Raw genomic sequence first — 27,141 nt, 5'->3', positions numbered from 1 at the left:
GAGATTTATGAACTAAAGCACATGTCTGTTGGAGAGCAGGGGTACATGAACTAGAGCACATGTCTGTTGGAGAGCAGAGGTACATGAACTAAAGCACATGTCTGTTGGAGAGCAGGGGTACATGAACTAAAGCACATGTCTGTTGGAGAGCAGAGGTACAGGAACTAAAGCACATGTCTGTTGGAGAGCAGAGGTACATGAACTAAAGCACATGTCTGTTGGAGAGCAGAGGTACAGGAACTAAAGCACATGTCTGTTGGAGAACAGAGGTACAGGAACTAAAGCACATGTCTGTTGGAGAGCAGAGGTACATGAACTAAAGCACATCTGTTGGAGAGCAGGGGTACATGAACTAAAGCACATGTCTGTTGGAGAGCAGAGGTACAGGAACTAAAGCACATGTCTGTTGGAGAGCAGAGGTACATGAACTAAAGCACATGTCTGTTGGAGAGCAGAGGTACAGGAACTAAAGCACATGTCTGTTGGAGAACAGAGGTACAGGAACTAAAGCACATGTCTGTTGGAGAGCAGAGGTACATGAACTAAAGCACATGTCTGTTGGAGAGCAGAGGTACAGGAACTAGAGCACATGTCTGTTGGAGAGCAGAGGTACAGGAACTAGAGCACATGTCTGTTGGAGAGCAGAGGTACAGGAACTAGAGCATATGTCTGTTGGAGAGCAGAGGTACATGAACTAAAGCATATGTCTGTTGGAGATCAGAGGTACAGGAACTAGAGCACATATCTGTTGGAGAGCAGAGGTACATGAACTAAAGCACATGTCTGTTGGAGAGCAGAGGTACATGAACTAAAGCACATGTCTGTTGGAGAGCAGAGGTACATGAACTAAAGCACATGTCTGTTGGAGGGCAGAGGTACATGAACTAGAGCACATGTCTGTTGGAGAGCAGAGGTACATGAACTAGAGCACATGTCTGTTGCAGACACTGGCACTGTAATGATCCTCACATAGCCACACAATGCAAATAGACCTCCTCCGTGGTCTAGTGGTAGAACGTCCGCCCGGTGAGTGTAAGGTCTGGGGTTAGATCCCCGGCTCCGTCATATCAAATGACTAAAAAGGTGACATTAAGGACTGATCGGTTTGGCATCTGTATGCTGTGTCTGAGTGGGATATTCATGTTAAACTGTGGCATGATATCTCAGTGGGCTAGCACTATAAATCAGCATTAGTCCAGACTAGTACAAGCAGACACACACAAACACACACATGCACGTCGCTGTATAAGTGCAATAATTTTATGTTTTCTCCCCATTTCACATCACCTCACAATGCTAATACTTCCCAGTGGAAACAGTTCTTTTGTAACAAAACACCCTCCATAAACATTCAAAAGTTGAGTCTAGTCTTGACATTTTCACTTAGCTCTAGACATTTCTATACACAATAGAGGCATGAGACACGGAAATGAGCTGACAGCTCTGTATAGGAGCTGCTACATTGACATTCAGTATTTTATGTGGAATGTTGTAAGGAGTGGTTGCACCAATACATACTTGTCACAGTTTCAAGTTCCTGCTTATGTCTGGTTCTTGGTTTACAAGCAGAGGTCTTTAGGCTGCTCACATTGCCTGGAATGCTGTGTGCAGTGCAACCAGCTATGTGGAATGATCTATTCTGTACAACCTGTTGTGTTGAATGATCTATTCTGTACAACCAGTCATGTTGAATGATCTATTCTGTACAACCTGTTGTGTTGAATGATCTATTCTGTACAACCTGTTGTGTTGAATGATCTATTCTGTACAACCTGTTGTGTTGAATGATCTATTCTGTGCAACCTGTTGTGTTGAATGATCTATTCTGTACAACCTGTTGTGTTGAATGATCTATTCTGTGCAACCTGTTGTGTTGAATGATCTATTCTGTACATCCAGCTTTGTTGAATGATCTATTTTGTACAACCAGTTGTGGTACAAACTCCTACCATATTTGGACAGTTGATCCAGAGTGTGAAGGAGACAGGAGGTTCTGAAGTAGTGGGTTCAGTGACAGGGTTGAATGACAGTGCCTTGATTGGATGTGTCTCCAGCCTGTCTCTAGTCCGTCTGTCTCAAGTGGCTGTCACCTAATGACCTGAAACACAGTATCACAGAGAGTCTGACCACGGGTTATGTGTATTATAACATTACTAGTCATTCATGAAGTATTGAGTTAAATATTTCACAACTATGAAGAAAACTGTTGTGATGTTTTGTGTCATGTTGTTTTAGCTCTGTTGATAATACTTACATGTACTTACCCACTGACTTAAGTGCCCTCTGTTGATATGTCACACTTACATGTACTTAACCACTGACTTAAGTGCCCTCTGTTGATATGTCACACTTACATGTACTTAACCACTGATTTAAGTGCCCTCTGTTGATATGTCACACTTACATGTTCTTAACCACAGACTTAAGTGCCCTCTGTTGATATGTCACACTTACATGTACTTAACCACTGACTTAAGTGCCCTCTGTTGATATGTCACACTTACATGTTCTTAACCACTGACTTAAGTGCCCTCTGTTGATATGTCACACTTACATGTACTTAACCAATGATTTAAGTGCCCTCTGTTGATATGTCACACTTACATGTACTTATCCACTGACTTAAGTGCCCTCTGTTGATATGTCACACTTACATGTACTTAACCACGGACTTAAGTGCCCTCTGTTGATATGTCATACTTACATGTACTTAACCAATGATTTAAGTGCCCTCTGTTGATATGTCACACTTACATGTTCTTACCCACTGGCTTAAGTGCCCTCTGTTGATATGTCACTCTTACATGTACTTAACCACTGACTTAAGTGCCTTCTGTTGATATGTCACACTTACATGTACTTAACCACTGATTTAAGTGCCCTCTGTTGATATGTCACACTTACATGTTCTTAACCAATGATTTAAGTGCCCTCTGTTGATATGTCACACTTACATGTACTTAACCAATGATTTAAGTGCCCTCTGTTGATATGTCACACTTACATGTTCTTAACCACAGACTTAAGTGCCCTCTGTTAATATGTCATACTTACATGTACTTAACCACTGACTTAAGTGCCCTCTCTTGATAGTTCAAGCAAACAATATTGGGGAGATTTGTTTACAAAGTTAATATTTTCATGATTAAATGCCATATTGTGTTGTGTCCAGCACTGCAATGGCATTATGTGACCAATACGCAATAAGAGACCTTATACCGGTATATGATCTCTGACTAGACAGGTTGAGTCTATTGCCTATAATTAGTAAAAAGTAACTGTTCAATTTGAAAAATCCTGTATACAGTCAAGTCTCTTTAATCCGACACTCGTTAATCCAACAATCACCTTTATTCGACACTAATGATGAGAACCGATTAAATCTGTGGTATTTAGACCCGTTAATCCAACATTCTCGCAGTCCGACTCTGACACATCTCATTCGAAACGAATTACTGAAATCACTCATTAATCAGTATCGTTATCCGACACAGTGTTCAGTGTACTCCGTGGTAATCTGCCCACGTGTACACCGCCCCATTTTTTTATGCGAGACGAGTTAGCTAGTAGCTGCGTATTACAACAGCTGCAGAGACTGTCCAGACTATGCTTTTTAAAGTACCGTATTCGACGTAATAAGCGCCTAGGGCGTTCTCAAAATTAGAAAAAGTGGGCTCCTGTTAGAATATTACCTTGGTGAAAAAAAACAGAGTTGAAAGATAAATTTTGTGGTTTATGCTGACAGCCTGAAATGTTTATGTACGACAGATATATTTTTCTAGAATTTAATTGCCCATGTAACACATGAGTGCGTATTGTACACAAATAAATAAGTCTTGTGAACATTGATCAATCGGAAGGGGTGCTAATTGGGATTGTTCACTAGCCAATATATTAGCAAATACCGCCGTGAGCGCTTATTAGAGCGGGGCACTTATTACGTCGAATATGGTATTTTGAATCAGTTATACAGCTCGTAACAGAAGTTTTGTGTTAAGCTTTAGAGGTTGCATGATTAGAAAACATATTCCGCTTACAAACATTTAATATGAACATTTCATTTTTTATTACAACATGTTTGAATCGTTATCTATCATGTAGTTGTCCGATTTTCGGTGACGACCGTTGATACTACCCAGATATTTAATTTTGTTTATCTGACATACTCGTTAATCTGACATAATCATATGCATCCAACCATGTCAGATTAATGGGACTTGACTGTATTATTCCAGTATACACAAAACTGTGACAGATATGTTGAATGGGATGGAGTCACTCAAGAAATGCATTGTCTTCATATTCAAGCTTCATTGAGCTTATGATAAGCCCCCTCAATCTGCCTGTGTCATATGTTGACCTTGTGTGTACCGTGTGTATTTACCTCCACAGCCAGGGATGTACTAGACAGGGGATGAGAGATGAAGCAAGGGAAGATGTTATACAATGTGTCTGATACCCTTGTCTTGCCAATACACTGCTACACACAAGCAGATAGGTGTTCTGGGACCTGTGCCGATACTAATTGCTTATTGTTGCAATATGATTGGGCGGGATCCTGTTTGCTTGTTTTGTAAACAGCGTGTACAGGTTGCTGTCTTTGATGTGACATGTGTAATTTGTAGAATGATGTGTGGGAGACGGCTACCGGAGCTGATGGGCGATGGGCAGACAGTGTCCCTGCCTTGTCATTACCCACCCGTTAGGGGATACAGAACATATAAACAACCATGAGCCCTGGGGTGGGGGTAGGTGAAAGGCCAGGGTCTTAGCCCATGATCAGTACTGGTCAGCTACAGGTGTTGGAGGGTCACCAGTCTTGCTGCAAATATCCACAGCAACTAGCTTGACCACAGGTCATTTATTCTCCATTATCACCTCAGCTGGATGTTTAGGACAAAAGCCAAACTGACCACAATCCAACACCAATGCCTGGCTGACCGTTGCAATTTGCCGATGGGTCAGTCACTGGTCGTTAGATGGCCGAAGCAATTTAAATAAAGCCATTCAGCTATACAAAGGATCAAGTTTGTGTTCAAATCATGAGGATCTTCAAAGCAGTCTTGTGTTAGTTTGGGCATACAGTTTGTTGTGGGTGACAAAGAAAGTGATGGGATTGATGACTGCACTGCCGACCGGGTATCTTTACCTGCAGATTAGTGCGAAGTATCAGGTGAGCGTCAGTCCACGGTCGGGTCACAGTCAAGAACAGACCTTCCCACTAACAACAACTGCAAACATTGACTAGAAACATTTAGAATCATTGAAGATAGATTTCAAATATTACTTTGTTCTGCTTGATGAATATTGATGACTGAGGTGCAAAACGATATTCATTCACTCACATGAATCATTGAATTGAGAAATGAAAATTTGATTTGTGTTTATGGTCTGTTGGTGTTGAAGTATTGACAGCATTAGACAAAGTTATGTGTGAAGTATATGGATTATGTCCCAGATGAGGTGTTGGTGTAATTAGATGTTCAATTATCTGCACCTGTGTTACTAATATGTGAGTCTGGTCTTACACAACAACAACTAGTCCTGTGAAGAGTGATCCTCTCTATGATGAGATACAATGTATCACCACTAACCCTGTGTTCAAGTGTCCAGGTGGTCACCCATCCAAGTACTTGTACCACTGCTGGGACTGAAAGGACTGCCCTCAAGCACAGGGCGCTAGGGAGCTACTGTGGGGACTCAGTTTACCTAAATGCATTGATGGATGCTATCATATGAAGTACTTGGTTAACTGGTCGAGTGATATGATTCCTGCGAATCCTCTCCCTCTATTACATCATGGCCATTAGTCCTATATTTTGGCTGCAGACACATTATAACTAAATCTTCAGATTTTCACCAGAAGTCCTTTTCACTGTCAACTACACACAATTAGTTGTTCCCCTAATAGCACATGTAGCTCCTCAGCTCTTCTGTGCAAAAGGCGGGAAAAAGGTGACCATGCATATTCTGAAATCAGAACAGATTAGTCTTATTCAAGTATTTTGGGGTGTGTTACATATTGTTTGGCATTATTATATTGATATGCAACAACATTTGGGACAGTGAGGTGCATGACAATATATATTTATACATCAAAGTGACCGTATCGCTAGCTCTCAGTAGGGCTCCAAGACAACACATGGATCCGTAAACCAATGTAAACAAAGGATAACTACACAAATCGACTAAAAATTAATGTTTTAGGATATTTTCACAATGAAATTTAACTATACTATGACATATGTTTATCGAGAGGTGTAGACTTCATGAAACAGATGAAAAACATATGCAATATCTTGAATTGACTGTGTAAGATGTGACAAATTGTCTCAGGTGCTGGCCTGTGGAAGAGGTACTATGCTGGCCGCATGGATCTCTGGGTAGGAGAGTGAAGCAATAACCACAAGTTGCTGGGTTATGGCCATAATATATCTGAGTAAAACAATGTTCATCTACTCATACAGTTGGATGTTTCATTATCCATACAAAAATATGCCAAAGTATATGAGCAGTTGCTATTGGACATAAAGGATCTCTATATGATGTTTCTTTGTCTTGTAGCTATGACGATGGCTTGCTGGAAGTGATGGCACTGTACTCTTCCTTCCACATAGCACAGCTCCAGGTCGGGCTGGCAGCGCCGTTTAGACTCGGACAAGCAAGGAAAGTTAAGGTTAGCAAAATTTGGGTAAATTTAACATTGACAACTTTACTTAGTTTACAAGATTTTAAACATACAGATACGTACTTGTCAGTACTGTTTTGGTGAGCTTTGAGTTGTGGTGTTTCAGATCAGCCTGCATGGTGGGAAGGCCCCAATGCAGGTAGACGGAGAACCATGGGAACAGCTCCCTGCAGACATCGTCATCACACACCACAGCCAGGCCGCCATGATGGCCATCAGCTAGAGGCGGCTGGGAGGATGGGAAGGGATGGTACAGAGAAGTATGTGTCACAAGGAAGGATTGTGACACATGGAAGATGAGAAGGAATGGTGGAGCAGCAGGTGTCATCAGGGCGTGACAGGGAGACTGCTACTGTCAGATACCTGAAGGAACTGGATGGTTGAGGTGGAGTAGGTCTGTAGGTCCAGTAGAGGTGTTCTGGGTTAGGAGTAGTAGGTGTAGTGATGTAAGTACATATGCGTATAATGCAAGGGTGCTGGCTACACTCTTGTGAATCTTGTGAATTTCAGTTCATGGCCAATTTATTAGTGAACTTCGAGCACCAAGGCAGTACACTTCAGATTAAGGGGACGATGAAGAACACTTCAAATTGAGAGGACAATGCTGTACACTTCAATTTGAGAGGAGGATGCAGAACACTTCAGATTAGAAGGTTGATTCAGAACACTTCAGATTGGAAGGTCGATGCAGAACACTTCTGATTGTGAGGATGATGCAGAACACTTCTGATTGTGAGGATGATGCAGAACTCTTCTGATTGTGAGGATGATGCAGAACTCTTCTGATTGTGAGGATGATGCAGAACTCTTCTAATTGTGAGGATGATGCAGAACTCTTCTGAATGCGAGGATGATGCAGAACACTTCAGATTGTGAGGATGATGCAGAACTCTTCTAATTGTGAGGATGATGCAGAACACTTCTGATTGTGAGGATGATGCAGAACTCTTCTGATTGTGAGGATGATGCAGAACTCTTCTGATTGTGAGGATGATGCAGAACTCTTCTAATTGTGAGGATGATGCAGAACTCTTCTGAATGTGAGGATGATGCAGAACACTTCAGATTCGTAGGACAATGCAGAACACTTTAGATTCGAAGGTCAATGCAGAACACTTCAGATTGGGAGGCCGATGCAGAACACTTCAGATTGGAAAGACAATGCAGAATGCTTGAGATTGAGACGACAGTGCAGAATGCTTGAGATTGAGAGGACGATGCAGAACACTTCAGATTGGGAGGACGATGCAGAACACTTCAGATTGTGAGGATGATGCAGAACTCTTCTAATTGTGAGGATGATGCAGAACTCTTCTGATTGTGAGGATGATGCAGAACTCTTCTGATTGTGAGGATGATGCAGAACTCTTCTGAATGTGAGGATGATGCAGAACACTTCAGATTCGTAGGACAATGCAGAACACTTTAGATTCGAAGGTCAATGCAGAACACTTCAGATTGGGAGGCCAATGCAGAACACTTCAGATTGGAAGGACAATGCAGAATGCTTGAGATTGGGAGGACAACGCAGAATGCTTGAGATTGAGAGGACGATGCAGAACACTTCAGATTGGGAGGACGATGCAGAACACTTCTTATTTGAAGGTCTATGCAGAATACTTCAGACTGGGAAGATGATGCAGAAAAATGTAGATGGATATATACAGTCCCATGTATGCTGTATGCTTGTCTGACAGTATCCAAAGACTCCTGTGTTAAAGAAAACACACTCACGCTTTCTTATCAATAGAAACACAAAGTACACCTTCCCTGATGACGCCATCAGATCCTGCCTTGGCTGCTCACTACGTGTCAACAGTGTCAGTGTCACAATAGGTCATAATGTCGAACTCATAACAGCAAAGCAAAGTTATGATGAGTCCAGAGCAGGGAATCTCCTTGAGGTATCACTATTGTACAGAAGCTGTTGGACTGGTATGTGTATGCCTGCAGGTGTGAACTATATCCAGGTGATACAGTATGTATAGTATCAGGTACAGTGTTGTACAGTATGGGGCACAGCACTGTACAGTAGTGACTGGTGGACTAAGCTTTGCTTCTATGTGCATCTCCTTTTGTGTTGTGTGTAGTGTTGTCACTCAGAGCACCATCATGTCTTACTATGTGTGGATCCCACGGAGGTGCTGGTCATCTATTCATCGGGAAACTTTGTCCTGTGTCCAGTGCAAATATGTTCGTAATCAATGTTGTCACAGTATGTTTTGTTTGATGACTTGTGACTTGTAGGTTTTTGTTTTGTGGTCATGTGCCCAAGGCTGGTTCAGGCAATTGTAAACCAAATGTATAAAGGTTTTGTGACAAGAATTCAGAATCTCGCCAGTGTCAAGACTTTCAGTTGACATCAGTGAAATTTGTACAGACTCGTTTTTAACAGTTTGGTAGACATAGTAACACATCCAAGGCCTTTATTGGCTAGTGTTAGAGGTCTTTTTGACTTGTGTGAAAGATCTTAGTCGGCTTGTGTCAAAGATCTTTGTGAACCAAATCTTAGTAGACCTCTGTCTAAGATCGCTTTTTTTCCTCCATCGAAGACCTTATTTCATGGTCCAGCCAAATTGTGAAAAAAGAAGCAACTCTATGCGACTGCTTGCAGTCATGCAGTTACTTGTTTTCTAAACCATCTTAAGTATTATATCTTTTTTATCCTTTTTATTTATTATCACATTTTTATATTATCGTTTTCTATAGTTTTTATAAGAAGTTATGTAGTTTTCTTTCCTTTTCATTTATGCCTCCTGGTTTGTCCATGTAGTGAATAATGATCCTGCATAACGCAACACCTTGGTAAAGTGGACACTTTATTACAAGACGGACAGTTGAAGCATGTTTTTGTGCTATTCTGTATCATCCTACTATGGATATTATGCTTTTGTGAGATTGTGCCAACATTTTATTATTTTGAATTATACACTGTTTACAGATATGTTTTATGTTTATTCCTGGGTTGAACTTAATTTGCATAAATATTGTTTTATCTGATGATTGGTAGAAGCATTAAGCAGCTTTGGAAGCTGGCAGTGAACTAGAGTTCAGATTGTTACCATGGTGACAGTTCAGATACTTAGGTCATTGGTTCAGTTCACTTATATAGCATTATTCAGTGCAATGTCATTCTATTTGAAGTATAGAAGTAAGCTATAGTCATGATGTGATGTTGCTGTTGTCTTTGGAAAAGCAATACTTGGTGTGTAGCTATTTTGAGTCAGATTTTGCAACAATGTTACAAAAAATAATAATTTAAATTCAAGCTGAATGTGACTGATAATTGAGTATGTAACATTTTCTTTTCTTATGAAATATATATAGAACATAGTGAAACGGTTACTGTTTGCAAACATATTATTGTTGATGTAATTCAAAGAGACAGTCTATCTCTAAGATACTTCTGTACCAATTGGGACGCTACTCCCAATGTTAAATCCAACATATACATTCAGGCCTTGTTGCATATGCTCATGTTGATTTGGGATTTAGGTAGTTGGATTCATTAATAAATGCAGTTGGAATACGCTTTACTCCATGTAATTGTCATGTTGCAAGCTGATCACAGACATGATTTTTGTTAGGTACGAAATTGTCCGCTGGTGTTTGCCCAGTATGAAAAGTACTTGGATGACCACTGCATCCTGACAACACTGATCAATGCTCACAACATCGACCATTGGTTTTCCTGGTTTATATACTCAGCAGGTAGCCAGGATACAGCTGTCATATTTGCTGGAGCATAAAGTCATCCGTCTCCAGCGGAGATGTAGTTGGAATAGTCTCACATGTCTATATATCTGGACCAATGTTATATGTCTCGCATGTGCAATATTGTATAGAAATATACAGCATTTTGTTACATAATGTTTTGTGAATAGACGTTGTATTGCAGGATAAGTATTTAAATTTTAAAAATATCTACATTTTACTGGGGTTCTATCGTACATTATTTTGTATTTATTGATATGTTGTTTTTTGACTTGATAAGCCCTGGTTGATACCTCAGGTACATATTGTACCATATGCTCTGGAACCAAATACTGGGAACCAATACTGAACCCATGTCCAATACAGAGAACTCTCTGAAGTAAGATAGAAGTAGTGGATTTAACTGATCAGATGGACAATCAGTCAAGTCTCCAAGTACCTGAAGGACCAAGAGAATGGTCAGTATAGTAGCGTGGTAATCTAGCAGGAGAGCCCCAGGTACATGTAGGAGCACATCCTCCTGTTGAAAACGATGACATTTTTACAGGATTATATATATATATTTATTAAAATATGTTGAAAAGTATCTATAAGGATGTACACCTTGTCTTTTATCTTATATTTATTTTTAGCAGTGTTTTATGTACAGCAATTCTTTATGTAAATGTTGTAAGCTTTTATTGTGAAATAAAGATGTTTTAAAAGTGGATGTTTCTGTCCATGGTGAGAGAAGACAGTGGAGGAGAGCAGGTTTCTGGAGGATGGGTCTTTGGCCCAGTTTGGCCCTTCATCTATTCCAGGGCAGAGTAGGTCTCAGTTCCTTACATTGTTGCAAGGTGTTTTATAGGCTTATAGTTTTAAATAAAAAATATATCTGGTTTTGTAGCTGAAGCAGAAAAATCAATCTGGATAGGGGCGGTCGGGTAGCCTAGTGGTTAAAGGTTTCGCTCCTCAGCAGAAGACCCAGGTTCGATTCCCGACATGGGTACAATATGTGAAGCCCATTTCTGGTGTCCCCCCCCCCCCCCCCCCCGCGTTTATATTGCTGGAATATTGCTAAAAGCAGCGTAAAACCATACTCACTCACTCTAATCTGGATACAAAATCCCTGGCTCCCGACAGAATATCAAATGTTCGGTGCCTAATTCAAAATGGGATATGATTTAAATAGTGTGATGTGTGTTGAGATCGTCCTGAGAGCTGCATGACTTATTGTTTAACCTTAGATGTAGCCTGTAAACAGTACTAAGGTATGCCCTCTAGTGCCATGGGCTAGGACAGGGCTTGTACTTTAGGACCATGTGTGACACCTTTGTCAAACACTGTAGTTTTCATAGCTACGCATAGGTAGAAATATGCCAACTGCTGTGTTTCCTGTGTATAGCTAGAGCCGGTTGTTGAACACAGAAGGTCCACCCGTCCAACTAGGAGAGCACAACTAAGGCCAGTTCCACAAAACACTTTAATGGCTGCGATATCACAAATACTGATGCTATAAAAGACACGAGAAGCACCAGGGCCTCGTCGGCATCACCGCGGGGTGTGCTGGCAGTTCCCATACAGACTGTACAATTGACAATTTACAACCAATTTCTACAAATAGTAGAGCGTATATCTACAGCGCAGTCCCGTGGGAAAGTGACCCAGATGCTTTAGAAATATATTTTAAATTCCACTTACACCTATCTCTTTGTGGTGCATACATTATCCAACAACACCACGGGTCAACACAATATGTAGAAGAGTGCCTATCGTCAGTGAAGGCCGCAGCTCTCGCTCGACGTACGCCCGTCACAGAAACCTATATAAATCCTTACAAAAACCCTGCATTATCCAAACGCACTCGGTTGACTATTACTATTCTAAGTGTGTACCCTATTTTATCGGTATGTATTTGGAGCAAATCTATATAAAACCAGGTATTAGAAGTAATTCGCTTGCACGTCCAGATTGAACGTGGAGATGTTTGAAATGATACTTGGCCATTGTGTGAACTGTTGTCGCATCTGCTGCTGGAGTGTTGACCAGTCGTGTTGTACTCCCGGTGATATAATGGCCGCCTTCATCCACTATATTGGTTGATGGACGACTAGTGTTTGCCGAAACACTCGCACACTGTTTGAACTTCAGTCAAATATTATGTCAGTATTTAAGTGATGGAAATATTTGTTTAAAAAAGTATGCGTATACATGAGTGGTTTGATAACTTGACGGTTTTACTGAAGCTACATGAAATCTAGACTAATAATTTAATATAGAAGTTGGTCATATACTCTGTGCTCACGACTTTCAAATTGAGAGATGAAGATACTCGAACACTCCCTCAGCAGAAAGAATACGTACCTTCTGTAAGACTAACGAAATAGAAGATGAGGAACACTTGCTGTTGAAATGCCCTCTGCGAAGATGAGACTGAAACTAAAATCGTCACCCGCCTCAGCTATGCACCCAATCTCACTTAAAATACTACGAAAACCACAGACGCCTCTTGCCAAAATTATCTCCTGTTACATTTAAACATATGACGTGTCCAGTGTTCATTGAGGATAGTTCTATAGACAGCGTGTCCAGAGTTCATTGAGGATAGTTCTATGGACAACGTGTTCAGTTTTGTTTGTCACTGAATAGTGCATTGTTCACGAAGTTGAACTATGTTAAATCAAGTTTGTTATGCTTTTCACTTCCAGTACCCTCTCGTTACAGTTTTGAAGACGGGTTTTCAACAGTGCTACACCACTGAAACGAATGAATATCATTTTATACCGCTCTTAGCAATATTGCAGCAATATTCACGGCGAGGAACAACGGAAATGTACTTCATACGATGTACCAATGTGGGCAATTGAACCCAGGTCTTCGGCGTGAAGAGCGAACCATTTAACTGCTAGGCGACTCCACCGCCCCTTTATTAAGTATACTTAGATGAAAATAATTTAATACAATGCGTGGGTCGAAAGCTGTGAATCCACTTGGGAGGCCTGTCCGACAAGCAACATCCGGGTACTGCACATAATATCTGCTAGATACAACCCGTGCAGATCCGGGTTAGTATAGGCCTTCTGCAGCCCATGCTTGCCGTAAAAAGGCGACTATGCTTGTCGTAAGAGGCGACTAACGGGATCGGGTGGTCAGGCTCGCTGACTTGGTTGATGCATGTCATCGTATTCCAATTACGTAGATCGATGCTCATGATGTCACTCACTGGATTGTCTGGGCCGAACTAGATTATTTACAGACCGCCGTCATATAGCTGGAATACTAGTATTGCTGAGTGCGGCGTTAAACAACAAACAAACAAACAAACAATCTGCTAGATACACATCTTAAAACTTCAGTGCCTTAGCCTTCTTCTTTGGGTATGTAGGGGGCACGGGTGGCCCAGTCGTCTAAGGCGCCGCGATTCGCTGTGCAGAGTTGCGTCCCCTGGACACGCCAGAAACCTATGATTGTGGGTTCGAATCCCGGTTCACCCCGATTATGTTTCTAGGTTTGTCAGCACCATACCCGTGCTCGTGGGTTTCATCGAAGTGGTAAACGTCTGAGACCTGCATCGCTTCGGGCTTTCCTCCCAAATTAAGCTGACAAGCCGTGATATAACTGGAATACTGTTAAAAGCGGCGTTAAAACAAACTTACTCACTCACTTTATGGGTATGTGAAAGGGCTTAGTATAAAGGATGGAATGGATTTTAGATTGGAATACTGGAATGTGATTTGGAATGAGAAATAATGGAATACTCTCATCTCGCACTGAAAACAGTCCATTTTTGATGCAATAAGGTAAACTGAATTTACATTATGTAAACATTCCTCCAATGACGTGGAGACTTTGTAATTCTATTTGTGATAATGAATAGACGTGCATTATATCTATCCTTTTTGATGATAACAAACGTGATGAATATAAAAATAAACCAGGATATGTATTTTGTTCTTCGCGTGGTGTTCTGTTGTGCTTTATTAGATTACCACAAGTCATTACATTACTGTGTTAAATAAACTGTTTCCTCATCTAGGTGTGTCTCCTCTCCCTCAGCACTGGTGTGGGAAATGGCTGAGGAGAGATGCTGTCAGCAGGTCCATCACCTTATCTGCCATATATCGGTGAAAGCTGTTTATAAACTGTCTTAGCTTATTATACTGGAGACTTGCTTGTAAATAGGGTATGTTATTTGTTTCATTCCATTCCAGTGTTCCAATCCAAACTCCATTCCATACTTTACACTAACCCGTGTAGACTAACATCTAGTCTCTGAAATGAACATATCGTACAGAAAAACAGGTGTTCAGTTATCTTAATAAAAATATAATAAAAGGGAGCCCAGTGACTCTCTTCATTTTCCTGATACTGCAGTAATCTAGACTTGCCAAACAATCTCTACTTGCATGGGCTGTATTTGATATATATTTGTATCAGGGTCTGTAAGACAGACTATAACCCGTGTGAAAGCCATAGGCTTGTCCAGTGGGTAGAGTGAAAACGAACGCTGGTGCAAGAGAAATACTGATTTATTGAAGTTTCTGTACATATGGATGAACTACATGGATATGGATTACAAGAGGTGTCCTTTTGGTCCCGACAACCGCTGTCAATGTACATGTATCACAGGTAGAGGTGCCATTTCAGGTCAGAGCTAATCATATACAAGACTATATGTACAACTACGTCCGAAGAACGCTATACCTTATCAGCCCTGTTTGTAAGTATATTGGTCCCATTATGAAGCTACTCGTTAAAGCTAGATATACGAAGTATACTTTTCATTAAATACAATCTGGTAGCAACTATCGAAGTTTATTTTTGCAAAACCTGAAATATTCATTGAATCTTGTTTCTTAGATGACGAGCTTGTTTCCTTTAAGTAATCGCTGAAGGCTACACTGACCGCACAGTAAATGATAGACTAACATATTGTCTCTGAAATGAACATATTTTACAGTACAATACAGTTGTTGAATTATAATTATAAACTAAATAAAAATTAGCCCAGATTTTGTTCCCAGGGTCAGAGGACACAGATAGCATCAACAGCTACTGGTCATGTGTGCCTGATTTGGAGGATACTGGAATGGGTGAGAACTGGTTGAGAGAAATAACTCCAGATATATATCTTGGCTTACTGTCTCTACGACAAATTGACATCACCTGCTGACCCGCTTGCATGGCGTAAACAACTGACGATGTAAATAATAACAGGTGCACGACACCATGGACAAATGGAGTTGTGAAAACTTCCAGACGAATACATGGAAGGGCAGCTTGACAGCTTCATTCTGTGACTGATTCCAAATGTCGACGTAAGAACATACTGGCAGAAGGCTGGCGACGGGTAACGCAACTCAGTATGGCAGTTCCGACAAGGCATACAGAAAGGGGATCACATAGACTAAACTAAACATTTGTAAGACGGTATTTACATAATCACAATAACACATTCTTAAAATTGGTCATTATTTAAGACCATCGACAGATAGATTTAGCATATAGACCAAAATACCTTGGTAATCCCTGGTACATCACTCGATGCGTGTTGTAATTTCGTAAATTAGGAAGATTGCTATGAGCACAACATGACATATTCAGGTATCAGGGCTGGGTGGGGTAGTACAGTGGTTAAAGGTTCCCATCGAACGCCAGTTCCAAGCGCTGCTTACTCCCCAAACGAGGCCGATATGATCATCTAATTGTTTAATACCATCCTATTTTCCTACACATGTTCTAACTGGTAACCTTAGCACTGGTATGGTGTACAGTAAAGGAATTCCACTGTGACGTATTTAGTTCACGTGTCACTTTAGGTCGTCCAGTCTTTTGGTAACGCTCGATGGCTTCCTCGTCATGCGAAGATACGGGTTCCACTCCTGACAAGAGTACTCACTCTGGCAGTGCGACCCGTGACGCTCCGGGGTAGAATAGGCCTTCAGCAACCCATGCTTGCCGTAAAAGGCGACTATGCTTGTCGTAAGAGGCGACTAACGGGATCGAGTGGTCAGGCTCGCTGACTTGGTTGATGCATGTCATCCTTCCCAATTGCGTGGATCGATGCTCACGATATCAATCACTGGATTGTATGGTCCAGACTCGATTATTTAGAGATCGCCGTCCTATAGCTGGAATATTGCTGGATGCGGCGTTAAACAACAAACAAACAAACTCTGACAGTGCGGCTGGTCTTACCAATGTGCCATGTAATATAATTACACATTTATGTCAAGATGATAGTGGGTTAATGAACGAACGCAGCACACATAAAGATGTTTATGCTATTTTGATGATATGTGTTTCCTTTGCATCAATAAATCACCATGGCCCCTTGTATAATCTTTTCACTGGTAATAATTATCATTCCTGTATGGAAGAAGACGCATAGGTTATGATCGGCGTAGACACCATGCCTGCACGCATGGGACGCGAACAGAATTCCGGAAGTCACAGATAAAGATGAGTGACAGGGAAGTATTCTCATACAGATGGGATCTACAGCTACGAATCACAAGTGTACGTTTTGGCTGATCGTGTAGGCACGGCCTACGATTGTCAGTATGATCGAGCATATCACAGAGATCACTATCACTACACACACACACACACTGCTGCCTTCTGTATATATAGTAGGTATAATTCAACAACAAAACTAATGCAGTAAATGTCACACTAGTCTGTAAACATCTGAAACATAAACAGCAATGTCACATACACATCCTCAGTTGAGACGTCTCTGTGTAACTACACAAAATATATGCAACTAAAAACGGATATAAAATATATACATTTCATCTTTGGTTCACAAGCTTGTAGACATTGTAGAGGACCTTGCAGTAATGTGTCTGACACAGGTTTCTGCCAGTGCCACTGCAACACGGCACCACTCACACAGGTACGTAACCACGGGCATATGACACAGGCCTCCGCATTTCAGAAAACATATAAATGGATTCCTCTTTCAGGCTAAAGAGATCAACCTGTATTAGTAAAGAATGAACGTATGCACAGAATAGTTATGTTTCGCATCGAAGGTCCGGTTAAAGATTCTGAGGGTCCAATTAAAGGTCTAGATAGATGTTTAGTTGAATATCCATTTAGAGGTCCAGTTAAAGATCTAGAGGTTCACTTAATGTCCCATCCGAGGTCAAATTGATGAGGTCAAGTCCAGTAAAACTTCCAGTCAGAGGTTCAGTTAAAGTCCAGTTAAAGGTCCATTTAGAGGTGCAGTTAAGGTCCAGTTAAAGGTCCATATAGGGGTGCAGTTAAGGTCCAGTTAAAGGTCCATATAGGGGTGCAGGTAAGGTCCAGTTAAAGGTCCATTTAGAGGTGCAGTTGAGGTCCAGTAAAAGGTCCAATCAGTTTCAATGAGATGTCCAGTCAGAGGTCCAGTGCGCACTCCAACTGGCCATTTTCCTGGGCCATCTCAAGCACCGCCCTCCACTGTTCATAGCGCGGGGCACACTGTAACACTGGTTGACCAAGACGAACGCGGCCTGTGAACAAGAACTGCCCCTCCCCATGTCTGATGCCGCACCTGAGTGGGGCTTGAACCACGCCCTTCAGTTCATAGGGACGGGACCATCCAGCTGTTGGCTTCTGGAAGATGGCCTCTTTCTGAGAAACGACCTTTGATGCTGTGACGCGGATGTGACTAGTGTCCTCGTCATGGGTGACGTCATCAATGGTTCCAATAGCAACTAAAAGTAAAAATAAAGATTCGATCATTATATACACCCTACAAAACATACACAAAATATATCCAAGGAGGTGTAGCAGATTATACAGACGGAGGGTTCAAACATCAATTCTGTTGTAGCCTGATCTTGTCTTTTTGATAAATCCAATGAAATCATTTACACCATTGAATTCTCTGTCCCTTTGGACACTAATGCGATTGACAAGATTCGAGAAAAACATATGAAATATGCGGACCTCGCTCTCCAAATGTCAGGCTAGCATCTCAAGTACCAAGTTGTCCAGCTCCCCATTGTTCTGGGTGTCTTAGGTATGGTACCTCCCAATCTGTTGGCTGACATCGGGAGAGTACCCGGGTTTGCTACCGGGAATACAGTCCTTCTGACAATCTGGATAATGCAGAAGGCTGCAGTGTTGGGGAGTCTTCACATTCTCCAACAGTTTTGGGTGGGTTGGACTAGGCAGCGCTTCCTGGGAGAAGTCCCATTCGCTGTCTGGGCTGCGTGTAGAGGGGGCAAGGGCCCTGAGCTGATGACAGGATCAACCCAAACCCTCATTTCTGTATTTTTACAATTTTTAATCTGTACATCCAGATTCCATTATTTACAGACCGTCGTCATTTAGCTGAAATATTGCTGAGTGCGGCGTTAAACAACAACAACAACAACAACACTCACTGCGCGTTTGCATAGCGCCGTCACTTCATAACATATTTCCCTAAGGATTTTAATTACACTTCGTTCATACAAATATATCTTTTGTAAGATAAATCTTGTGCCCGCCATACTGAACAAATGAACAAACCATTGTAACACGAACAATTTATCACGTAGCGTGTAATTAAAAAGAGGAAGTCTCATTATTGCGCATGGCATGACATGGGCTGTACGCACGCAACTAAAAAATATTTTGCTACAACACTCTACGATAGGCAGAAGCGACATTAAACGTTATGGACAGAACAGGGAAGATCCTGCTTATTTTGTCATAAATCACGTCTGCCGACGCGGTATAATTCGCCATGCTATTTCAACACATCACATCCGTGAAATTTGTTTTTTCAAATGTTTTGACACACAGTTGGTTTTGACTCTTAAAATGAAATTTATGGGGATTTAAGGAAGTCCTGGCACCTGGATGACTTACAGGGCGTGGTTACGGCCTCTTAAAGTGTATTAGGGTCATTTACTGAACCAACGCATCTCCCCAAACATAACCTGTTAGCATTGGCCGCTTCACACGGTCTCTCAAAGCCAAGCGAGCACGCGACAGAGAGCACTGACCATGTCCGAGTCACGGCCGGGTGTGAGGACACAGCAGCCAGTAACTGTCTCATCCCCTAGGCCTGGAGCTCACCACTGCCCAACCACGTAACGACATGACTGCTCGTGACGTCTGCTTCTACCCAGTGGCGGGAAACAGCTTTATGCTCACACCCCGCACTTGCATCTTACTGCCATTTGACCTTGTCAAACATGAGGTGGACACATATAGCATCAAAGCTAACACACTGGCAAGCGGCCGGAACTTCAAACAGGACCTTTGAAAGTGTATGTTTTTGTTCGGAATTGACAATTGAATGTCACTGTCAAAGTCATGATCATTGGGCACTGTTCATTGGTCAAACACGCCATCGAAACTCTCATAGCATTGTCTTATCAGCATGGATTTATTTTTAAAATAATATATAATTACAATTTGCGATATCGTTTGAAACAAGAACAAAGACAAGCTGGGCTACCACAGAAACATAAACCTGTTTGGCGTGTAATTTAATTCCACTTGAAATGCACATTTTCTGCATTTTTAAAGTTTCGAGTTCGAGACTAGAATTCTCAGACATGGTAATGTCGTCTGCTCGAATTGATATTGTTATCTGCTGGATCTGGGAGGGCAGAAATTGGAACTTGAGTCAACACACCCTCTGATCCGATAATTAGAGCTACGGCCAGTCACCTGATGACCGCCATTACTCGGACAAGATGACAAACCGAATCAAACCTGCAATAAAGGCGAGACTAAGGCAAGGGATAATATTTCCGGGAATAGCCAAACAGGAATTAGTGAAATGATTGAATATGAAGTGCGATGGACAGACCAGATACCATAGTAAGATAACACGACGGTCAGTTCGTAAACACGCAGACGACAATGGTCCGCCATCTTGAAACATGCCAATCGAGTAAATATTTGAAATGGCCGGAGGAATTATCACCTGTTGACTGGTTTAAGATATCAAGTGGACACTCATCGGGCACCTGTTTTTGACAAGCGAAAGTCTCGTTTATCTTAGATGTAATCTGGGAGAATTAGCGTCTGTAGGAAGCTATCATGGCTGACATGTGTGTAGTATCGATACTGGCACTTCATTACAGATTCCCATCAACAAATATCCGTCTTTTGTCAGTACGGGTTGACAAATACATCCAGAAAAGGCAGATTCAGTAGGGTGTCAAAACTCTCGTTCTCGTCTACTTGCTCAAATGACAAGTGGGGGCGAGACGGCAAATTTTCGTTAAACTGACACTGATGAGATCGATTCCCGTAGATATCGCTTTGTCCGACAAGGACAGTTTTTCACTTTATAGAGTTAACTTTCTGTTGCAGGAGACTGGGGTTCTTATACTTCACACGAAACCCTTATCTCACGCTAGCGGGTCCCGAGAACGTCACGTATATTGCATAAATCCATAGAAGTGAGTTTCGGCCGTTTCTGTCATGCGTATCGACAAACCACATAGTCCACAGATGAGGAACTCTTCCTGATCCCACGCCCACTGTAAGCAGACACCATGAGCAGCCTGATTGCATTGATAGAAGTGGGCGACCAACCATCCTTTTCCCGGACTCCACATATTGAATTCTCAAGTTTTGTTGCCAGAACCGTTTTTCTCATGTTCCAGCTGAGACCTTAGTAAAAGCCCAAATTGTGTACTTCTGTATATGTTATTTATATCTATGTTATAAGTATAATCAGATACCATTTTCTTGTAAAGACCTTGATGTACATTGCAAATTTCCTTAGAATTTGTATACCTATTAGCCAAGTTTTTCATTTTTGATAAGCATAACCATTTACCATGTTCTTACCACTGTCTCATCTACATGTCCTATGTTTTCCCCAAGTGAGCGTTTCCGTACAGCAGAAATTCGGTATTCTTGAGTCTTCATAGACCCTGATGAGTGAGTGAGTGAGTTTGGGTTTAACGCCTCTTTGAACAGTATTCAAGTTATATCACGGCGGGTCACGAAAATGTGGGAGGAAAGCCCGAAGCGATGCCGGTCTCGGACGTTTACCTCTTCAGTGGAAACCCACGAGCATGGGTATTGTTCTGACAAATCTGGAAACATAATCGCGACGAACCGGGATTCGAACCCACGATCATAGGTTTCTGGCGTGTCCAAGAGACGCAACTCTACTCAGCGAATCGCGGTGCCGGCCAAGGAGCCTTTGTATTTTTAAAAAATTTAAAACAAATATGATTAAGTAGTAACTACAATAAAGGTTGTAGTTCGTTAATAGACTACAACGTGATGGTCTCCGGGCAGGTGTGTTATGAATGTCGTTACAGAGCCGTCACTGTGTGTGACAGTATATCTGACGGAGAAAGGTTTGAGCCTTACCGAAGTGGCTGGAACAGACAGACCTCAGCAGCTCCTGCTCTGTGCACGGCCGACACACTGAAACAATTACACAATATGTACATTACCTGAAACATATATAGAGGTTATTATACGAGCATGTGTGCCATACCTGTTTTACGAAACGAGTGTCAGAATTCTTGTATTTCCCGAGCGAAAGCGAAGGTAATACATGAAATCTTACACGAGATTTGGAAATCAGTATGGAAGACATGTGAGTATAATAATTTCTTTATTACCCATTATTCCTTAATCCTGATCCCCACCGCTGTCCTACAAAACGACAATTTGTCGAATGACATGAACAATCTTCAGCTATGATGTCGCTTCTAGTGACGTCATTCCGTCCTTACGCCACAATGAGATTCCATTGACGTCAACAATGCCATCCAGATGATGGAAACAATGCACTGGTGCGCGAGAAGTGACACTTGCACTGGTGCACATATGATTTTTATGAAGGAGGTTATTACTAACCCTGTGGGTGATAAATATTGTCATGCAACGCATATATGTAGATATAAAAGTTATTATTCAGCTTATTTGCTAACAGCAGATTTGAGTTTCAGCTATTATGAATGAATGTAGCTGTGTTAATAAGACTCATAGGGTAGGTAGGTAGGGTATAACACCCATATGTGTAGGTAGGGTATAACAGCAATATGTGTAGGTAGGGTATAGCAGCAATATGTGTAAGTAGGTCATAACAGCAATATGTGTAGGTAGGGTATAGCAGCAATATTTGTAGGTAGGGTATAACAACAAAACAATATGTGTAGGTACGTCATAACAGCAATATGTGTAGGTAAGTCATAACAGCAATACGTGTAGGTAGGGTATAGCAGCAATATGTGTAGGTAGGGTATAGCAGCAATACGTGTAGGTAGGGTATAGCAGCAATATGTGTAGGTAGGGTATAACAGCAATACGTGTAGGTAGGGTATAGCAGCAATATGTGTAGGTAGGGAATAACAGCAATATGCGTAGGTAGGGTATAACAGCAATATGTGTAGGTAGGGTAAATAACAGCAATATGTGCAGGTAGGTCATAACAGCAATATGTGTAGGTAGGGTAAATAACAGCAATATGTGCAGGTAGGACATAACAGCAATATGTGTAGGTAGGTCATAACAACAATATGTGTAAGTAGGGTATAACAGCAACACGTGTAGGTAGGTCATAACAACAATATGTGTAAGTAGGTTTAATAACAGCAATATGCGTAGGTAGGGTATAACGACAACATGTGTAGGCAGGGTATAGCAGCAATACTTGTAGGTAGGGTATAACAGCAATATGTGTAGGCAGGGTATAACAGCAATATGTGTAGGTAGGGTATAACATCAATATGTGTAGGTAGGGTATAACAGCCATATGTGTAGGTAGGGTATAACAGCAATACGTGTATGTAGGTCATAATAGCAATACGTGTAGGTAGGGTATAACAGCAATATGTGTAGGTAGGTCATAACAGCAATACGTGTAGGTAGGGTATAGCAGCAATATGTGTAGGTAGGGTATAGCAGCAAAGCAATATGTGTAGGTAGGTCATAACAGCAATATGTGTAGGTAGGGTATAACAGCCATATGCGTAGGTAGGGTATAACAGCAATATGTGTAGGTAGGATATAACAGCAATATTTGTAGGTAGGGTAAATAACAGCAATATGTGCAGGTAGGTCATAACAGCAATATGCTTTTGTAGGGTATAACAGCAATATGTGTAGGTAGGGTATTAACAACACCATTTGTAAGTGCGGTCTTAACATCATTATTTGTAAATGGTTATAAACAGCGATATTTGTAGGTTGGAAAAAACAGCAATATTTGTAGGTTGGAAAAATCAGCAATATTTGTCGGTGGGGTATTAACACAAAACGTAGATAGGTAATTAACAACAATATTTCTTGGTAAGGTGATACTTGAGGGTAACTTATCACAGCAATATCAGTATAGGGAATATGTGAAAGGCAGTCATTAAGGCGTTTAAGAAAACAATCATGAACAGAATAATGACACGCAGTGTTTGCCGGAGAGTATCTTAGAATGGTTCGAGTGCACTGTACCAGTAAACCTGAGATATTGCGCAACTGCTCACTGAACCATGTTCTGTAAAATGGGGACCAGTTTCACCTCATCAAGGGATCAACCCAGTGATCGAACACCGCTTCTAAAGATTTAATAAGTCACTATACAGTAGAAACTGAATACGCCAGAATGAAATCCCTGCCATGGCTAATGACTCGCACCACAGCCGACCTCAATACATCCTGCGACAGACCTATTGTCTGACACATGGTCTCCTGCACGTGCAGATACTTATTAATGTACATAGAGACGTGGCAGGTATTGCCTGGCGTCTGGGTGACAGCGAGGTCTGCAGGTAGGCATATAGCGTTATTGTCTGGCCCTGTATAGACGGAGGAGTACACAATGAGAGCACTCTCGTGAACTCTCGTGTGTACATCTACCTGTGTATGTATGTAGATCCGAACCTTTGTCAGTCCTGACGCGAGTCTGATGGCGCATGTTTTAATAGAAATGGCATTTTTTAAACATTGAAATGATTGTCATAAAATTAACCCTATATTCTAGAACTGCACCTGCATTCCTTTAAATCAAGGTCTCTGCACTGCCTAGTGTGAGGTGTGGTTGGGTTTAACGTCGCGTCCAAGATTATTGCACTGTGTGTGTGCGTGCATGCGTGCGTGTGTGGCTGCTTGTACTACTCCGGACTAGTTGTTAGGAAGAATGTCAAAGCTATGCTTCACTAAAGTAGTGAGTAGAGTTAAATCACCACTTTGAACAATATTCACTATATATTGGCGTGTCAGCTCATAATTTCGTCAAATCCGGGATTTGAACCTACAACTATTCAGCTAGATAAACAGCTCTGCTCTGAAAACTAAACACCAGAACCATTCAAATAAGGCAGTGTACTATTAATGACGATCGCAAATTGACAAGAGATTAAGTAATTCGTCAGCTTAGAGAGGCTAGCTGTTACGTTAAGCAAATGAGTACTTTATCGTATAACACCCACCTTCGTATGGACTATGACTTAACCCACTTGCGATCTTCTCAACGTCATATTCAACCTTGACTTTTGCCACTGTCAAGACCTCCTCAGCACTCTCAGTCTCTACATATAATCGCTTTGGACCGGAACCGGAAATACAGTTAACCTTGCTCTGGCCACTGGTGGTTAGGAGGGGAGATAACTTGATGTCCTTTTTAGTCGTTGTTTTAAGCCTGTGGTTCTGTAGCGTTGTTTCTATGATCTCCTGAGACACGACAGTTTTAAAGGCACCACTTTCAACACGAAAGCAGATCCGGAATAGACCTGACTTCGTTGGATTCAAGGTGATCCGAAGGGAGCCGTTAGTTGTGAACCACGTGACCTTGCCCTCTTCACAGGCGGCAACAATGTTGGTAATTCCGCCATGATTGTTGTCAGGATCCCTGGCAAATAGGAAACAAATATTATATATATATATATGATTCTGTCTTCCAAACCGTCTTGTGTCATATGATAGGGCCCACGTATCAATACCAAACAGTACAAATGATTTAGTCCAATGTCTTGAAGATGTACAAATCGTTCGTGCGCCAGATAGAACAATCGCATAAAAACTGAGATATTGCCGATGCGATGTTCCTGTTTGATAAGGTAGAAACTACTTTGGCGTTCTTCTGGAATGAGTCAAGATAATTGGGCGAGTAGTCAAGGATGGTCTATGTGAGACCTGATGAAGCATCAGGGATGGCTTCAGCTTCCTTAACGGCGTCTGCGAGAGAGTGTTGCTGCATAAACCATCCTCTGCATCAAGCTTACGGCCGTCTGTGATACCACTATAAAACATAACGGCCCACTGGCACAATTCTCCTAAATTTGCACCTAGCGACAATAACACTGTCTGAATTCCCGTCGTTTGGCAGATCAGGTTCCCAAGACGGAGCTCGCTCTCACAACACATTGAGCTCATTGCCTTCTCGTCATACAGAAAAAAACGATGTTTTTAGTAAGTGCAGCGTGCTGCTTGCACCGCAATCTATACTCTCCCACCAGAGTCTGCGACAGTCACGTCCGCGCTCCTCCAATGAGAAGGCCAAGTTCCAGTCAGCAGAGATTTGAGACATGGGCCTGGGACCGTCGACGTCAACACGGGATGTTGTTGGGGGGCGAGGATTTAAAGCCACTGTTAATATCAAGTGAAAATTGGGCAAGGAGGTTAACAGGATAGGAATCGAATCTATAGTTCTCATATGAATTCCATAATAATATAATCAATTCAATATGGCTAGAACTATATAGAAAACTTTCCGCATCAAACATTGTTTTTGACTGATATCAGAGTCAAGGTCGCGTCTCTCAGATAAACAACGGCAGAGCACGTTGCGACTGGTTACATGGTTCCAGGGAGATGAGATACGACGTCATGATCAACACTGCATCGGTTTTTGATAATACACGCTTTGCATGTGATATTTGCATCGTAGTTTAGAAGCGTATTCATTAAACAACGCGGCAACTGGTAAATACACGTGTACACGTTATATGGTCTTTGTTCTGTGTGGGTGGGGAATATCTTTATAAACATAATGCTCTACTTACTTGACCATGCAGTCACACTGTTGACAAGCCGTTCCCATGACGCCACGTACTGCCCAGACGACCACTAGGGCCAGCATGCACGTGCATGACCATTGTCCACGTGGCACGTGCAGCATCCTCCTCTGGTCAGCGAATATCGTTCCCAACATAACACAGATGACAGTCCACCATCATTCTGAGATCTGTGATTGTCATATTACAGGGTGTTGGAGCACTACGAGATCACTATGTACACGGGTGCATCTTAAACATCCCTGGATGCTGGTCTCTTAACGCTGCGTCCAGAAGTCTCATATCACGATTCAGTGTCGACTATGCTGGTGCAGGTGATCTACGACCACTGTCAGTCGGTAGTGCACAGACGTCTATAGTATCTGTACGGTATGTGTTCTGTGGTATGCGCGGTGTGTTCCGCAGACCTGACTCCCAGACGCTCCGGCAGTGTGTGTGTCCCTGCCTCTCCGCCCTGCACCCATCGGCCACGTGTTGATGCGGCACCGTCCTCCCAGCTCCCATCTGGAACAGTGCGAACACCCCCTCTGCAGCAGTGGACTCGTCCCATGCTTCCATTCCCAGACATCTGTTGGTCAGAGGTGCTTTTGTCAACCCAGGATACAGACCAAACTTATCAAGAATTCCCCCCTGTATCACAGGTGTCGTTGACAGTTTATAAAGACTAGATGAAATATGAAACAGCTATGTGCTCCGTATTCAAGATAGTTTTATTGTCATATTTCGCAGTTTCTGGTAGTTGCAGTACTGTATTTCACTTTCGGAGAGTGTTATAAACTTATATATGCA

The 27,141-nt window shown here is 41.8% G+C and overlaps 2 protein-coding genes across 2 annotated transcripts in view; one reads left to right on the top strand and one right to left on the bottom strand.

Moving 5' to 3' along the window:
- Positions 1-11,046, top strand: part of LOC139468197 (diacylglycerol kinase epsilon-like) — a 68,534-nt gene extending 57,488 nt beyond the window's left edge. Inside the window, exons 9-10 of the mRNA XM_071250009.1 lie at positions 6,565-6,676; positions 6,795-11,046. Coding sequence (XP_071106110.1) covers positions 6,565-6,676; positions 6,795-6,911 — 229 coding nt within the window. The 3' untranslated portion in view covers positions 6,912-11,046. The remainder of the gene's footprint in view (positions 1-6,564; positions 6,677-6,794) is intronic.
- Positions 11,047-15,911: 4,865 nt separating this feature from the next.
- On the bottom strand, positions 15,912-26,791 carry LOC139468196 (meteorin-like protein). Its single transcript, XM_071250008.1, has 4 exons — positions 26,341-26,791; positions 24,769-25,187; positions 21,707-21,763; positions 15,912-18,084 (listed from the first exon to the last, which is right to left on the bottom strand). Exons 1-4 carry the CDS (start codon positions 26,487-26,489, stop codon positions 17,765-17,767), a joined length of 945 nt encoding a protein of 314 aa, XP_071106109.1. The 5' UTR covers positions 26,490-26,791; the 3' UTR covers positions 15,912-17,764.
- Between the last annotated feature and the right edge of the window lie 350 nt (positions 26,792-27,141).

This window comes from Haliotis cracherodii, unplaced genomic scaffold (genome assembly GCF_022045235.1).
Source record: "Haliotis cracherodii isolate W230 unplaced genomic scaffold, xgHalCrac1.p SCAF_2, whole genome shotgun sequence".
In the NCBI taxonomy this organism is placed as follows: Eukaryota; Metazoa; Mollusca; class Gastropoda; order Lepetellida; family Haliotidae; genus Haliotis; species Haliotis cracherodii.
Note: the sequence above shows the minus strand (reverse complement) of the source record. Positions and strands in the feature narration are given on the sequence as shown.